The sequence below is a fragment of the Chiloscyllium punctatum genome, chromosome 11 (assembly GCF_047496795.1).
Source record: "Chiloscyllium punctatum isolate Juve2018m chromosome 11, sChiPun1.3, whole genome shotgun sequence".
Lineage (NCBI taxonomy): Eukaryota > Metazoa > Chordata > Chondrichthyes > Orectolobiformes > Hemiscylliidae > Chiloscyllium > Chiloscyllium punctatum.
This window is the reverse complement of record NC_092749.1, coordinates 54,102,264-54,119,427: the sequence shown is the minus strand read 5'-3', so window position 1 is coordinate 54,119,427 and position 17,164 is coordinate 54,102,264. Positions and strand designations below refer to the sequence as shown.

Here is a 17,164-nt window from a genome sequence, read left to right as displayed (position 1 = left end):
AAGCTGACATTGCAGTACCCATAACATAAAACTGGAAGTCAGCTAAGTTTTGCACAATGCAGCCCAAGACTCAAAGATTTTCTCTTGTCAGCATTACCAGCAGTACATTACCAGCAGTACTGAAAACCTTTCAATTGTTTCTCTTAGGAAGCTGCCACGGTGGCTCAGTGATCAGCACTGCTGCCTCACAGCACCAGGGTCCCTGGTTCGATTGCAGCGTCGGGCAACTGTCTGTGTGGAGTTTGCACATTTTCCGTATGTCTGCGTGGGTCTCCTCTCGGTGCTCCGGTTTCCTCCCACAGTCACAAAGATGTGCAGGGCAGGTGAATTGGCCATGCTAAATTGTCCATAGTGTTAGGTGCATTAGTCAGAGGGAAATGGGTCTGGGTGGGTTACTCTTCGGAGGGTCGGTGTGGACTTGTTGGGCCGAAGGGTTGGTTTCCACACCGTAGGGAATCAATCTAATCTAATTAAGTACAAAGGAGATAAAGGAACAGAAGGTGATGCAGATAGGATTGGACGGAGTGGCTGGGTGGAGGAAAAACGCAAGCATAGACCAGTTTAGCTAAATGGCTTGTTGCTGTGCTGTGTATGCTGTTTAACTCTCTGAAACCTGCTGATATCCCTACTCAATATTGTTGAAAAGAAAGAAATCAATTTATGACTAAAATATAAGCTCCAGGATAGATTAATCACAACCTTTTAATAAAAACTTGACAAGGAGGTATTTAAGGTTGTCATTTGCTGATTCTAAACTGTTGAATTGTATGATATTCATTTTACAATTAAAGTTGATGAAATGCATTAAAATGTATCTGATTGAGTTTCCATTTCAGGAAGATGGCATGTTTTGATGCACAGGTGATTCAGCCATTTAATTCAGTCATAGAGATGTACATCAAAGAAACAAACCTTTCAGTCCAATTTGTCCAAGGCAACAATATATTCTAAATGAATCTAGTCCCATTTGCCAGCATTTGGCCCATATCCTTCCAACCCTTCCTATTCATTTACCCATCTAGGTGCCTTTTTAAATGTTGCAATTTTACCAGCCTCCACCACTTACTTTGGCAGCTCATTCCATACACGCACCACCCTCTGCATGAAAAAGTTCCCCTTTAGGTCCATTTTAAATCTTTCCCCTCTCACCATAAACCTATGCCCTCTCGTATTGGACTCCCACACCCTGGGGAAAAGACCTTGGCTATTCATCCTATCCATGCCCTTCATAACTTTGAAAACTTCTGTAAGGTCACCCCTCAGACTCCAATGCTCTAGGGAAAATAACCCCAGTCTATTCATCCTCTCCTGATATCACAAACCCCCCAAAACCTTGTAAATCTTCTCTGAATCTTTCAAGTTTCACAACATCAGAGCAGAATTGAACACAATATTCCAAAAGTGGCCTAACTAACGTCCTGTACAGCTGCAACATGACCTCCCAACTCGTATACTCAATACACTGAGCAATAAAGGTAAGCATACTAAATGCCTTCTTCACTACCTTGTCTACCTGCAATTCCGCTTTCAAGAAACTATGAACCTGCACTCCAGGTCTCTCTGTTCAGCAATACACCCCAGGACCTTACCATTAAGGTGTTTAAGTCCTGCCCTGGATAGTTTTTCGAAAATACAGCATCTCACATTTATCTAAATTAAACTCCATCTGCCACACCTCGTCCTCTTTGTCTATCTGATCAAGGTCCCATTGTACTCTGAGGTAACCTTCACTGTCCACTACACTATTTTGGTGTCACCTGCAAACTTACTAATACGTCGGATGTTCACATTCAAATCATTTATATAAATGTCAAAAAGCAGTGGACCCAGCACTGATCCTTGTGGCACTCCACTGGTCACAGGCATTCAGTCTGAAAAGAAACCCTCCACCACCATTCTCTGCCTCCTACCTTGTATCCAAGTAACTAGTTTTCCTTGTGTTCCATGTGATCTAACCTTGCTAACCAGTCTACCATGAGGAATCTTGTCGAATTCATTACTGAAGTCCACATAGACTACATCCAGTGCTCTGCATTCATCAACCCTTTTTGTTACTTCTTCAAAAACTCAATCAAGTTTATGAGACACAACTTCCCACACACAAAGCCATGTTGACTATCCCTAATCAGTCCTTGCCTTCCAAATACATGTACATCCTGTCCCTCAGAATCCCCTCCAATAATTTACTCATCACTGACATCAGATTCACCAGTCTGTAATTCCCTGGCTTTTCCTTACAACCTTTCTTATATAATGGCACCGTGTTAGCCACTATCCAGTCTTCCGGCACCTCACCTATGGCTATTGATGATACAAATATCTCAGCAAGAGGCCCAGCAATCACTTCCCTAACTTCCCATAAAGTTCTAGGGTTCACCTGATCAGGTCCAAGGGATTTATCCACCTTTATGCATTTTAAGATATCCAGTAACTCCTCCTCTTAATATGTACACTATTCAAGATATTATTGTTTATTTCCACAAGTCCTTTAGCTTCCACATCATTCTCCACAGTAAACACTCTTGCAAGTGATGCAACACTGTTTAGTAGTTCACCCACCACCTGCAGTTCCCCACATACATGGCCTTGCTGATCTTTAAGGGCCCCATTGTCTCCCTAGTTACTCTTTTGTCCATTTGAAAAGTGACCCTTAACATCAACAGATTCCAACACAGTATCAATTCCGTTCACATCCCATTAGAAAGACTCAGTAGGTCTTTATACTAACTTCTCACCTCTCCTGAAGCTCTTTGAATGATGAAAATAAGAGATAGTCGATTGCACTAAAATCTTCTTTGGTTTTATTTAAGTGGAACTGCAGGAACACGAGCTCCTTCTTTCTCACATCTTGAGGTCCACTGATAATCAGGGCTGACTTCTATAATCATAAAGGCAATATGTTGATAGTGAGAAGAAATGTTTATCCAAAATAAACAACTTGACAGAGTGACATGGCATATCCTGGATATCACTGGGAAATGAGAAATAAACTCACAATAATTAATAAGTGAGGAAGGGCCAGGAATCAGAATTCATTCCAATTTTAATAAATTATTAAATTAATACAGCATAGCGGAGGATATTCAGTATCAAGTCTAAGCCAGTTCCCTCCAAGATTTGGTGATCTTCAGATTATAAACCATTCAGTGCAATATAAAGACTTTGAACACAACAGATAACATCTGGCTTGCTAGTATATTTTAAATCTTCCCATCTATTGGCAATATATCTCAGTGATCCAAGAAATGTATTATTTGGAAACAGAAAAATCTTACAGCATTGGAATTAATGGAAGGTGGAAAGCCATGAATTACAAACTCACAATACTGAAACACAACTCCTGTTCAGTTCTCGTCAACATCTGCACTTGATCTGCCAAGAGAAATGATGTTCAAAGCTAAAAGGTCGTACTACACACGATAACATTCAGTCCATCAGTTCTTTGAAGAAGCTATTTATTTATTCCCACTCTCCCATTCTGTCGTCACTCTCCTGTATGTATTTTGCTTATACCCATGATTTCCCATGTACAAAGCCATGTTGACTATCCCTAATCAGTCCTTGCCTTTCCAAATACATGTACATGCTGTCCCTCAGGATTCCCTCCAACAACTTGCCCACCACCGACATCAGGCTCACTGGTCTACTAATACTCTTGACCCTGATTCAGGGACACCTGTTGCTGAACCCCCTCATCTCTGCTTTTGCAATCCATAATCTAATTGACACCTGGTCCCATATTCTCCACTGTCCTGACAGTTAAACTACAAGGCGTTCTTGTTTGACAATCCCTGAATTTTAAAAATGCCCATTCATCCTTATTTTCAATCCTTCCATGACTTTGCCCCATCCTATCTCTGTAATCTTCTCCAATCCCAGAACCCTTCTTGGTATTTGCTGTCATACAATGTTGGACAATTTTACATACTGGTTTCATCTCACCACCACTGGTAGCAGTGATTAATCCTCAACTCTGGAATTACCTCATTTAACTATTTTTACCTCTCCACTACTGTCTCCTCTTTTTCAGTTGTTCCTTAAAATATACCACTTTGGTCATGCTTTTGGTCACCTTCACTAATAGCTCATGTAATTCAGTGTCACATTGTGTGTGACAATACTTCTGTGAAGTACCTTGGAATACTTTACTTTGTTAAAGCCACTATATAAATCCAAATTGTTAATGTCCCAGTAACGTGACTGCCCAAATCAGCAAGAAGTCAGCATAGACAGGTTAAAGTAATTGAAGTTTAGTCACTGCTTTAATATTGGGAAATGTGGCAAACAATTTGCACACAGTAAGGTGTCACAAAAGGTGGCGATTGTAAAATATAGTTCAATGATGGTTGGTGAGGAATAACTATTGGTGAATATTGCAGGGCTTTGACTTAACATCTCGCCCAAAAGTTAGGATTTCTGTGATATTCGCAGTACTGCATACTGCACTTTAGCTTCAGACTAGATTGTGTGTTCAAGTTGCTGGAGCGAGGTTTGTATCTGCAACTCCAATTCAAAGGTGGGACTTCCATCACTGAGATAAGACTGGTCAATAGAAGCACCACCAAATGCTTGAATATTACAGGTTGAGCCATGCCAATCAGCACTTCAAATATCCTACTCCAATGTTTTGTTTCCCATTTGATTGTCATTAAAACAAGTTTCAGATATTTACAACTACATAAATATTGGCTGAAAATTGTAGCCCACAATAAGAAAATTAAAATTTAGCAACCATAAATGTTCCAGCTGCTAAAATACATATCATATTTAAATCATCACAGAAAGAATCAAAATGCATCGATCCATCTCTAGTGCAACAAATGGATATTGGTCAATTGAGAATCTATAATCGTAACCCCAAAAGAGTTAAACCAAAAGATGGAAGCTAGTATTTACCAGTGTGTTGTTTCTGTATGGGTCTGTGTAACTGACATATTCCTTAGTGCAGGCTATTTCTCCTCGTTGACCTGGATTTGCCATAAATTCAACATGATCATGATAATGGTGCTTACAGCTCAAGAGTTCAGCCTCACCAGGATACAGTGCTATTCCTGTGAAATAGATTGAGACACATTCAGCACACTAGTCATCCCAGAATGACAAAAATTTCAAATGCTCTATGCAGTTCAGCACCACCTTCCAACTCATAGGGAATTTACTGGGGAACATAAAATGTAAAGGCCCAGGAGTAAGTTGACCACCACCCCCCACCAATCTCTCAAATAATAAAGTAAACACTGTGTTATGATTCCATCTGATGTTACTACTAGACAGCCCAGATCCCAGAATGAAATCTGTCATGGCAGATATCTATCTAGTTTAACATGACTTTCACTACAATACGAAACACACAAGTCTGCAGATTTGGTTTTAACAATAAGGTTTGTTACACAAAAGAAATAAACATAAAATAATACAAATCAAAACATCTACATATAACACAGCTTAAAATGTATTCAAACATATAGCAAAACAAAATCCTGACTATGTCCCAACACCATCACTTTACAGTTACTCGAAACCCAGAGTAATTAAATCCTATCAAATCTGTACGTTGTTGTAAAGTCGTGGTCCTGTGAGCTGTGAAGCCTCTTCCTTGGATACACAACTCAGATTTTCCATGTTCTCAACTTTGAACAAATATTGCAGATTTTTAACCAAATGCATCTGCGCTGGAAGTTTTCACAAAATACAAGCCTTACACTGTGGTAACCTATAGCTCTCAACAGCTCTGAACAACATCTTTTTGTGAAAAGGTTATATTTGTTGCTGACCGCAATTTCAGCTGCTCAAATCCCATGGAAAAAAGAAACATGTATCCTTGCTGCTGCTAAGCTAACAGCTTTATGTTTTTTTTTCCCCAATCATAGTCACATTATTAACAAACTTTAAATAACACTCCAGGAAGCATATACTGGTTTAGATCATGGTTCTGGAAAGGCTGGCCTAGTTAGTTTTAAGCTTCTTTGCAAAAAATAGACCAACACACATATGCTGCTAGCTTGAAATCTAAACTCTAAAACACAAATTAATATTTCATCATCAGTGTGGAAAACTAGCAAGGAGATGGGGATGTAACATTTCCTACTTTATCAAATTTATTGTAACAAATAGAAAATAGGAGCAGGTCATTTGAACCCTTGAGCCGATTCTAACATTCAATAAGATTACAGCTGATGTTTTATCTCAACTGCCACTTTCAGCCTTTCAAATGTGGAATAGGTTTCAACTTTCAAATACATTTCGTTACAAAGTAATGACAAATAGCAGATGCACAGCACTTAAATTTTCTCCAATTCACAAATAAAATAAAATCTAACACTAATATTTCTGGCAGGTGGAATGGCAATGGTGAGTTGGTTGTTAGAAAAGTGGGGAAAGGACTTCTTTAATTATCACATTTTAGCAAGAATTGCAGAAAGCAAATTACAAGTCTTATTGGAAATATAATGGAGGCTGCTACGACAGTGCTATACCAAGGGAATGAGATATTGCCAAGTTACCATCTTTTAGAGGAGATGTCAAGCCAAGGTTCTAGCAGCCCTTGTAGGTGAATATAAAAGATTTCATAGGATTTGGAGAGTACTTTTCTACAAGGTCCTGACCAGCATTAACTTTAACCAATATCATTAAGTGGAAGATGCATTCGATTAATAATTTCACTGACAGCATATTTGCAAACGTAGTAAATCTGCACATGTCCTCCTCCTTTTGCACAAGATTTCATTTGACAGGGTTCACATTTGCCATGCAATATTATTTCCTGCCACGAGATGTCATGGATGTACTTAAGAAATCAGTGAGTCAATCAGCAAAGTACACACAAGGCTCGTTCCCGGTACAAATGTTATATCTTTCCATTGAGCTCAGTCCATTTGCTAGTGAGAAAGAACACAATGTGAAGCAATAGCAGAGTGGTTCTCATGTTCATTGTTGGTAACAAATTAGTGATGATGCAGTTCCTTTCTCTTCAGTACTGTTCTGAGGGAGCGAACCATTAGTAGTTATAGTATGATTTGCATACAGTAGTGGGAATTATACAGAGGATGAGAATGTCAAACTTTTGTTGACTAGGCCATTGTTTAGTGAAGGGGTGAGGTTTGGTACAGAATAGAATGTGCCCAGTAAAGTTGTTGGAGAGTTTATGGGGGAGGAAGATGCGAGGTAGGCAAGAGTGTTTTTAATTGTTACATCTGGAAGTGACAAGGTCACGGATCACTGATTATGATGGAGAGGCTTTGTGACCAAGATAATATTGGAGACTCCACACAGTGCTATTCCAATAAGCTGAACACCAGACTAGTGTTCTGATAGGTCTGATGAAAATGCAAAATTCGAATGTCATGGTTCTTTTAAAATTAAAAGTTAAGCCCAAAAGTCCTCAGTACTAATCAGAAAGCACAGAAACAAGCTGGCCATTCACCTTTCATAAGAGGTCAGAGATGTACAGCACAGAAACAGAACCTTCCTTCCATCCAATCCATCCACGCCGACCAAATAGCCTAAATTAATCTAGTCTCATTTGCCAGCATTTGGTCCATATCCTTCTAAACCCTTCCTATTAGTATGCCGATCTAGATGCCTTTTAAATGTTGTCATTGTACCAGCCTCCATCACTTCCTCTGGCAGCTCACTTCATACACACACCACCATCTGTGTGAAAAGGTTGCCTCTCAAGTTTCTTTTAAATCTTTCCTCTCTCACCTTCAACCTATGCCATCTAGTTTTGGACTCCCTCACCCTAGGGAAGAACCCTTGTCTATTTACCCTACCCATTCCTCTCATGATTTTATAAACCTCTCACCTCTCAGCCTCCAATTCTCCAGGGAAAGTAGCCCCAGTCTATTTAGCCTTTCCCAGTAGGTCAAGCCCTCCAACCCTGGTAACATTCTTGTAAAGTCTTTCTGAACCCTTTCAAGTTTCACAACATTCTTCCTATATCAGGGAGACCAGAATTGCACACAGTATTCCATTAGTGGCTAAACCAAGGTCCGATACAGCCACAATATGACCTCCCAACCCTATATTCAATGCTTTGAACAATAAAAGCAAACATACCAAACACGTTCTTCACTATCCTATCTACTCGCAACTCCAATTTCAAGCGTTCCCCTGATCTGTGAATATCCGTCCCCAACCGACTTTTGAAAGTTCTTGATTAATACCGCTAAAATTGGCCTTCCTCCAATTTAGAACATTAACTGTATGGGTGGCATGGTGGCACAGTGGTTAGCACTGCTACTTCACAACGCCAGAGACCCAGGTTCAATTCCCGCCTTAGGCAACTGTCTGTGTGGAGTTTGCACATTCTCCCCGTGTCTGCGTGGGTCCAAAAATGCGCAGGTTAGGTAAATTGGCCATGTTAATATTGCTCGTAGTGTTAAGTGAAGGGGTAAATGTAGGGGAATGGGTCTGGGTGGGTTGCTCTTCTACCCAACAAGTGTAGACTTGTTGGGCCAAAGGGCCTGTTTCCACATGGTAAGTAATCTAATCAGAGCTATCCTTTTCCATAACTATATTAAAACTAATAGAATTATGATCAGTTGCCCCAAAGTGCTCCGCCCGTGACACCTCAGTCACCTGCCCCACATTATTTGCCAACAGAAGGTTAAGTTTTAGGTTCATCCACATACTGAATCAGACGATGTTCTTGTACACTTAAATTCTTCCTTATCTGATCCCTTAACATTATGGGAGTCTCAGTCTATGCTGAGACTCAGACAAGTTAAAATTCACTACCATTACCATCCTATTAGTCTTACAGATATTGGAGATTGTCTTTTTTTTTGCTTCTTAATTTCCCCCTGACTATTGGAGGGGTTGTCTATAGTACATTCTCAATATGGTGATCGCCCCTTTCTTATTTCTCAATTCCACCCATAAAACTTCATTCGACGAACTTCCCTGAGTATCATCTCTAAGTACAGCTGTAATGCTATCCACAATCACAAATGCCACACCCCTCCTCTCTTGCCCCCCTTTCTAACCTTCCTGTAGCCTCTATACTCTGGAACGTTAAGCTGCCAGTCATCTATCCCTGTGGCACATCTCCTTAATAGCTATGGTAACCCACCCTGTGTTTCCAACCATGCCCCAAGTTCATCTGCTTTTGCTATCAGGCCTTTTGCATTGAAATAAATGCAGTTTAATGGGGGAGGTGTGACCCATAGAGATTGGGAGGACAAGGAGCAGTCAGAGGCTTGTGCAGTTGGGAAAAGGAGCAAGTCAAATAGTCCAGGCAGGCTGGAGCAAAGCAGAGAATGAGGTAGGTCAGTTAGCTCAGTTGGCTGGATGGCTTTCCTGCAACACATTATGACATCATCAGTATGTATTCGATTCCTGCACCGACTGAGGTCCCTTTGAAGGTTCCACCTTCTCAACCTCTCCCCTTGCCTGTGGAGTGAAGACCCTTCAGTTAAACCATCACAAGTTGTCTCTCCCTGAAGAGACAGGAAGCCTATGGTCCTCTAGGACTATGGCAACTTTGCCTTTATGATTGCAGATATCTATGAGGTAAAAACAATGACTGTAGATGCTGGAAACCAGATTCTGGATTAGAGTGGTGCTGGAAAAGCACAGCAGTTCAGGCAGCTTCCGAGGAGCAGGAAAATTGATGTTTCGGGCAAAAGCCCTTCATCAGGAATGCCTGTATTCCTGATGAAGGGCTTTTGCCCGAAACGTCGATTTTCCTGCTCCTCGGATGCTGCCTGAACTGCTGTGCTTTTCCAGTACCACTCTAATCTAGATTGCAGATATCTGCAAGAGAGTATCAGCTGATTCCATTCCTCAGTACTTTTTCCATTGATTTTCTCTCTTCAGACAACTAACTAAACTTTCCTGAAAGCCATAACTGAATCTGCATCCATCACACCCTTTGGCATTTCCTTCCAAATCCTAACCATACACTGCATTAAAAAATGTTTTTTCTTTATATCATCTTTGGTATGGGAATTTTCTCTCCATTTACCCTTTCAAGTTCTCCCCTTGAATTCTTCTGCTGAATCTGCCCCCACCCCTTTCAGCCTTCTCTTGGAAGATTTTCACCACTGAAGAAACTAATATTGCCAATGATTTTCACATAGCATGGACCGATAATCAGGACTCTTCTTGAGTTGCCAGCATTTCTGGATCAAGTCGCTTTTGCAAAGTTGCTGGGCAGTTTTTCATTAGGTTGGGATGTGTTGAAAATGGATTTGAACACTTGAAATTTACACAAAAAATATGCCCTTGGCATTCATGAATAGCTTTCATCTGCTCTATTTGGTCATTTGTTGGAATATTGCATGCAGTTCTGGCCTCCGTCTTATTGGAAAGAGGTTATGAAATTTGAAAGGGTTCAGAAAAGATTTACAAGGATGTTGCCAGGGTTGGAGGATTTGAGCTATAGGGAGAGGCTGAACAGGCTGAGGCTGTTTTCCCTGGAGCGTCAGTGGCTGAGGGGTGACTTTATAGAGGTTTATAAAATCATGAGGGGCATGGATAGGTTAAATAGACAAAGTCTTTTTCCTGGGGTGGGGAAGTCAGAACTAGAGGGCATAGGTTTAGGGTAAGAGGGGAAAGAGATCGAAGGAGCAATCTTTTCACGCAGAGGGTGGTACGTGTATGGAATGAGCTGCCAGAGGAACTGATGGAGGCTAGTGTAATTGCAACATTTAAAAGGCATATGAATAAGTTTATGAATAGGAAGGGTTTGGAGGGATATGGGCCGGGTGCTGGCAAGTGTGACTAAATTGGGTTGGGATATCTGGTCAGTATGGATAAGTTGGACCGAAGGCTCTGTTTCCGTGCTTGTACGTCTCTATGACTCTATTTGAAAGTGGCCCAGAAATTGAAACTGAAGTATAGTCCTATTTTTGAAAAAGGTATGCAATTGCTGGTAACTTATGATACAGCTATAATTAAAACTCTTTCACTTTTATTGCAGGTGAAAAAGCAAATACTGAAAATGCTGACTTTTGTGAAACAAAACCCCGATTATACAAAAAGGCACTACAGTAATTCCATCTCGCTGCCCACCAGTTGCCTGTCATTTGGAATTGCACTGAGGGTTATTTCTTAAACTTGACAAAATAACATGTGAAAAACAAAAAAGAGAAATAATGGCAGATGTGAGAATTAAACCTCAAAGACACTGTGCAGGAACCAACAGGCATTTTACTATCATTTACATAAAGACAGGCCTTCTCATCTCCACATAAAGAACAGATGGCAATATGGTTGGGTCAGACTACCAAAAATGGAATATTTTAATAAAGATATTTGCACAGAAAGCACTTAGGCCTCAAACTGAAATATATTGATGTATGCAAAACTGCACTGAAAGGTTATTTTTATCACAGTGAGATGTCAGTGACAGTATATAGGATATAACAGGGTGAACTTGAACAGAAACTGTATAACTGCGGTTAAGACATTAATATGACTAAAGCGAAATTACAATAATCTAACAGACAACTTCTTTGACAGTAATTTTAGAAAGCTAATCTCAATAACAATGGGAATACCAATATCCAGGAGCCCAGTTTTTACATTCATTTTAGGAATGCACTGAAGGAGTATTATTCATCAAATTTAAAGTACATCGAACCACCTTAAAAACACTCATTTTCCAAAGATGAATAATATATTAAAAGTGAATATTTGAAACTAATGACAAAGTTAGAGAATAAGGTATTAAACTCAAATATTTTAAACATCAGTAATCTCAACTGAATTAGGAAAGAGGCTATGGGGGAAATAATCAGTTTTGGTGATGAACCTAATGTGAAGTTTCACAGCTAAATAGTGATGGGAGAAATTAATGGTATAGTTGTAACCACAGTTGGAGACAAAAGTATTAATTCTGTACAAAAGTAGACAAGGTTTATCTATTTGAACTAATAATGAATGATGCAGGTACCCCTCCAAAGCGGCAATGCCTGTCTGCTCCCTCGGTTATAAAGCAAGTAACTTGATGAATAAGAACACAGAAGTTAGGTTAGGGGTTTGCAATCTTTTTGGTCCAAACATGGACAAAAATGCTGAACACCAGAGGTGAGGTAAGAGTTGCTGCCCGTCAAACCAAGGCCACATTTGACAAAGTATTCCATCAAAGAATCCGAGCAAAACTAGAGTCAATGGGAATCAGGGATAAAACTCTCCAGTGGTTACAGTCATATCTAGCACAAAGGAATATGGTTGTGGTTGGAGGAGGTCAATCATCTTAGTCCCAGGACATCTCTGCAAGAGGCTTCTCAAGGTTATGTCCTAGACCCAACAACCTTCAGCTGCTTCAATGACTTTCCTTCTATTAGCTCAGAATTGGGTTTGTTCATTGATGATTGCACAATCTTCAGAGAATTTGGAAAATTCGCAAATTAAAAGATACTGAAGCAGTCCATCGCATGTGCAGCAACATCTGGACAACATCCAGACTTCAGCGGATATGTAGAAAACAACATTCGCACCACACAAATTTCAATCAATGATCATCTTGACCGTCAATGGTATTTCCATTTATGTTAATCCCACTATCAACATTCTGGAGGTTACCATTAACCAGAAATTAACTGGGCTAGACATGTACTGTGACTACAAAAGAAGGTCAGAAACTGGGAATTCCCCAACACGTAACTCACCTATTCACTCCCCATCTATAAGATGGTCAGAAGTATTTTCTTCATGGCTGGATGAGCAGCAGCTTCAACAACACTCAATAAGCTTAACACCATCCAGGACAAAACAAACAACTGGCACCCTAACCAATGCCTTAGACATTCACTCCTCTCCCACTAATACACAGAAACAGCAGTGTGTAGCATTTTTCAAAATGCACAACAGGTAATCACTTACTCTCCTTCAACAGCACCTTCTAAACTCGTGACCTACACAACTTAGAAGCTCATAGATGCCGGGAAGGCCACCACTTACAACTCCCCCACCAAACCACATATCATCCTGACCTGGAATTATATCGTCATTTCTTCACTGACACTAAATCAATGCCCTGGGACTCCCTTCCTACCAACACTTTGGGTGTACTGGACTGTTGTGGTTCAATGGGGCATCATCTTTGAGGGCAATTAGAAATAAGTATCAAATGCTGGCCCGGCCAGTAATACCCACATTCCGTGAATGAATAGAAAAAGACACAGGAGACTATACGCAGAAAACATGACCTCAAATGCCATCGTGGCAGTAGGACAATTCAATTCAATTACCAAACTGAATGAAAACTTAGGATCAGAAATAATGACCATGGGCAGAACCTTGAATGAGTCTGAGTATCATGAGCTATGGTGAGTTATGTGATAGAAACTTGTTGTACCGTACAGACACAAAGGCAGGAAGCTTGCCAAGCAGGCCTCAGTCAAGTCAAGAGGGAGTAGATAGCCTATTCTCAGAGGCTCCCAACAGTCTGGGTACACAACAGGCTCAGAAAGATGGCACAGGCACAAGGGATGAAAATTTCATTCCAGAATATCTTGGCAATGGCGAGTTGTTCTAAGAACACTGTGTGATAAGATGGGGCTAGAATTAGATGTAGGGGACACCATTAAGGCAGTTACTGTGGTGAATTTGGTAAAATATGGTGGTAAAACATACTAGGCCTCGTAGCAATCAAAAACTCATCGTAACTCCCATTTTGCCAAAAAGTGACCAGAACACTGTCAATTTGTAGACAGTTAAGTTTATCATCAATAGCACCACCAGGAGGCACAATTTGCAAAGATGATGCTGGCTATATATTCCACATCTCCAGCAAAGTGTCAGAGAGCCTTCATGAGACTTTGTGAGATAATAGAATTGTGTTTGCTGTGATCATGCAGGGGTTAGTACGTGATTGAATCTGACTATAAACATCAGGGATGTTACAAACTTGGTGCTAACCAGGAATCATATCAAACATTTTAGGCTGAAAAATGGCAGAGTTCAAGATAGTAGGCAGTTTTTATTTTGGTACGTTATTTACCTCACCCTCTGACTTTATTCCAGGGTGTGGGATGAATAATGTATCTGCCTCTGCTTGTTCAGAGGTGAGACTTCATCACCAGTCATCTAAGGGGATCTTCCATCCAAATGTGAGACTGGTCTTGCAGATGAACCTGCAACTAACTCACTATACTTACTGCTCCTCTCTTGATCTGTTTCACTTTCATTACTTAATGAAATTTTTTTCTTATATTCATTCATGGGACGTGGGATTTACTAACTAGGCCAGCACATTGCGCATCTCTAAGTGGACAGAGGCAGTTTAGAGTCATAGAGTCAGAGAGATGTACAGCATGGAAACAGACCCTTCAGTCCAACCCGTCCATGCTGACCAAATATCCCAACCCAATCTAGTCCCACCTGCCAGCACCCGGCCCATATCCCTCCAAACCCTTCCTATTCATATACCCATCCAAATGCCTCTTAAATGTTGCAATTGTACCAGCCTCCACCACATCCTCTGGCAGCTCATTCCATACACGTACCACCCTCTACGTGAAAAAGTTGCTCCTTAGGTCTCTTTTATATCTTTCCCCTCTCACCCTAAACTTGTGCCCTCTAGTTCTGGACTCCTCCACCCCAGGGAAAAGATTTTGTCTATTTATCCTATCCATGCCCCTCAAAATTTTGTAAACCTCTATAAGGTCACCCCTCAGCCTCCGACGCTCCAGGGAAAACAACCCCAGCCTGTTCAACCTCTCTTTATAGCTCAGATCCTCCAACCCTGGCAACATCCTTGTAAATCTTTTCTGAACCCTTTCAAGTTTCACGACATCTTTCCGATAGGAAGGAGACCAGAATTGCACGCAAACTTCCAACAGTGGCCTAACCAATGTCCTGTACAGCCGCAACATGACCTCCCAACACCTGTACTCAATACTCTGACCAATAAAGGAAAGCATACCAAACACCTTCTTCACTATCCTATCTACCTGCGACTCCACTTTCAAGGAGCCATGAACCTGCATTCCAAGGTCTCTTTGTTCAGCAACACTCCCTAGGACATTACCATTAAGTGTATAAGTTCTGTTAAGATTTGCTTTCCCAAAATGCAGCACCTCGCATTTATCTGAATTAAACTCCATCTGCCACTTCTCAGCCCATTGGCCCATCTGGTCAAGATCCTGTTGCAATCTGAGGTAACCCTCTTCGCAGTCCACTACACCTCCAATTTTGGTGTCATCTGCAAACTTACTAACTGTACCTCTTATGCTCGCATCCAAATCATTTATATAAATGACAAAAAGTAGAGGGCCCAGCACCGATCCTTGTGGCACTCCACTGGTCACAGGCCTCCAGTCTGAAAAACAACCCTCCACCACCACCCAGTGTCTTCTACCTTTGAGCCAGTTCTGTATCCAATTGGCTAGTTCTCCCTGTATTCCATGGGATCTAACCTTGCTGATCAGTCTCCCATGGGAAACCTTGTCGAACGCCTTACTGAAGTCCATATAGATCACATCTACTGCTCTGCCCTCATCAATTTTCTTTGTAACTTCTTCAAAAAACTCAATCAAGTTTGTGAGACATGATTTCCCACGCATAAAGCCATGTTGACTATCCCGAATCAGTCCTTGTCTTTCCAAATACATGTACATCCTGTCCCTCAGGATTCCCTCCAACAATTGCCCACTACCGAGGTGAGGCTCACCTGTCTTTAGCTCCCTGGCTTGTCTTTACCACCCTTCTTAAACAGTGGCACCACCTTTGCCAACCTCCAGTATTCTGGCACCTCACCTGTGACTATCGATGATACAAATATCTCAGCAAGAGGTCCAGCAATCACTTCTCTAGCTTCCCACAGAGTTCTCGGGTACACCTGATCAGGTCCAGGGGATTTATCCACTTTTAACCGTTGCAAAACATCCAGCACTTCCTCCTCTGTAATCTGGAATTTTGCAAGATGTCCCTACAATCTTTATCTTCCATATCCTTTTCCACAGTAAATACTGATGCAAAATATTCATTTGGTATCTCCCCCATTTTCTGTGGCTCCACACAAAGACCGCCTTGCTGATCTTTGAGGGGCCCTATTCTCTCCCTAGTTACCCTTTTGTCCTTAAGATATTTGTAAGTCAACCACATTGCAATAAGTCTGGAGTCACAAAGAGGTTTTTAAACTATTGACAATGGTTTCATGGTCACCATTAGGGTAGGTATATTTTTGGTTTCAAATTTCACAAGGCTGTCAGTGAGAATGGAGTGTTGCCTGCCTGGTGCCAGGGTCAAGGATGTCTCGGAGAAGGTGCAGAATATTCTAAAATGGGAGAGGAATCCGCAGGAGGTCACTGTGCACATTGGTAACAATATAAGTATGGAAAGGGATGACGTTCTATATAGAGAATATATAAAACTAGGCAGGAGATTAAAAAGTAGGTCCGCAGGAGGAGTAATACCTGGACTGCTAACAGTGCCACGTGCTAGTGAGAGTAGGAATAGGAGGATAGAGTGGATGAGTGCGTGGCTGAGGAACTGGTGCAAGGAGCAAAAATTCACATTTTTCAACCCACAAGATCTCTTCAGGTAGCAATGAAACTCATAAGAGGACAGGTGCAAGGAGCAAAAATTCACATTTTTCAACCCACAAGATCTCTTCAGGTAGCAATGAAACTCATAAGAGGACAGGTTCTACCTGAATTGTAAGGTGACCAATATCCTTGAGCGAAGATTTATTAGTGCTACTCGGGAGGATTCTCAGAGAGGGATTGGAACCAAAATGATAGTGAGAAAAGAGAAGAGGCTGAGGCTAATACACATACGGGAAGCAAGTCAAACAGACATGGCAGACAAGAGCTTGTCAGAAAATGATGTTAGACTGATAAAGTAAACTGCATTTACTTTAATGCAAGAGGCTGACAGGTAAGGCAGATGAACATTGGGCACAGTTGGGAACATGAGTCTGGGATATCATAGCTATTACAGAAACATAACTCAGGAATTGTCAAGATTTGCAGCTTGATGTATAGATGCTATAGTAAGGATAGAAAGGGAGGCAAGAGAATGGGGCGTGGCATTTTTGATTAGGGATAACGTTATAGCTACACTTGAGGAAGATATTCCTGGGAGATTGTCCAGTGAAGTTATATGGGTAGAATTGAGAAATAAGAAATCTTGTTAGGATTGTACTATTGTGACCCCCCCTCCCCCTCCTCCAACTGTCAGTGGGAAACTGAGAAACAAATATATAAAGGAG

The 17,164-nt window shown here is 41.0% G+C and overlaps 1 protein-coding gene across 7 annotated transcripts in view; it reads right to left on the bottom strand.

Annotated features, from left to right (window-relative positions):
- pacc1 (proton activated chloride channel 1) overlaps positions 1–17,164 on the bottom strand; it is a 51,158-nt gene that overhangs the window by 7,526 nt on the left and 26,468 nt on the right. For all 7 annotated transcript variants that reach the window (XR_011961850.1, XM_072580819.1, XM_072580820.1 and 4 more), the window contains 2 exons: positions 4,897–5,051; positions 2,736–2,878 (listed from right to left, as the gene is read on the bottom strand). Coding sequence is in view for 6 of the 7 variants with exons in the window: in XM_072580819.1 (XP_072436920.1) it covers positions 2,736–2,878; positions 4,897–5,051 (298 nt within the window). In the remaining variant the exon portion in view is untranslated. The remainder of the gene's footprint in view (positions 1–2,735; positions 2,879–4,896; positions 5,052–17,164) is intronic.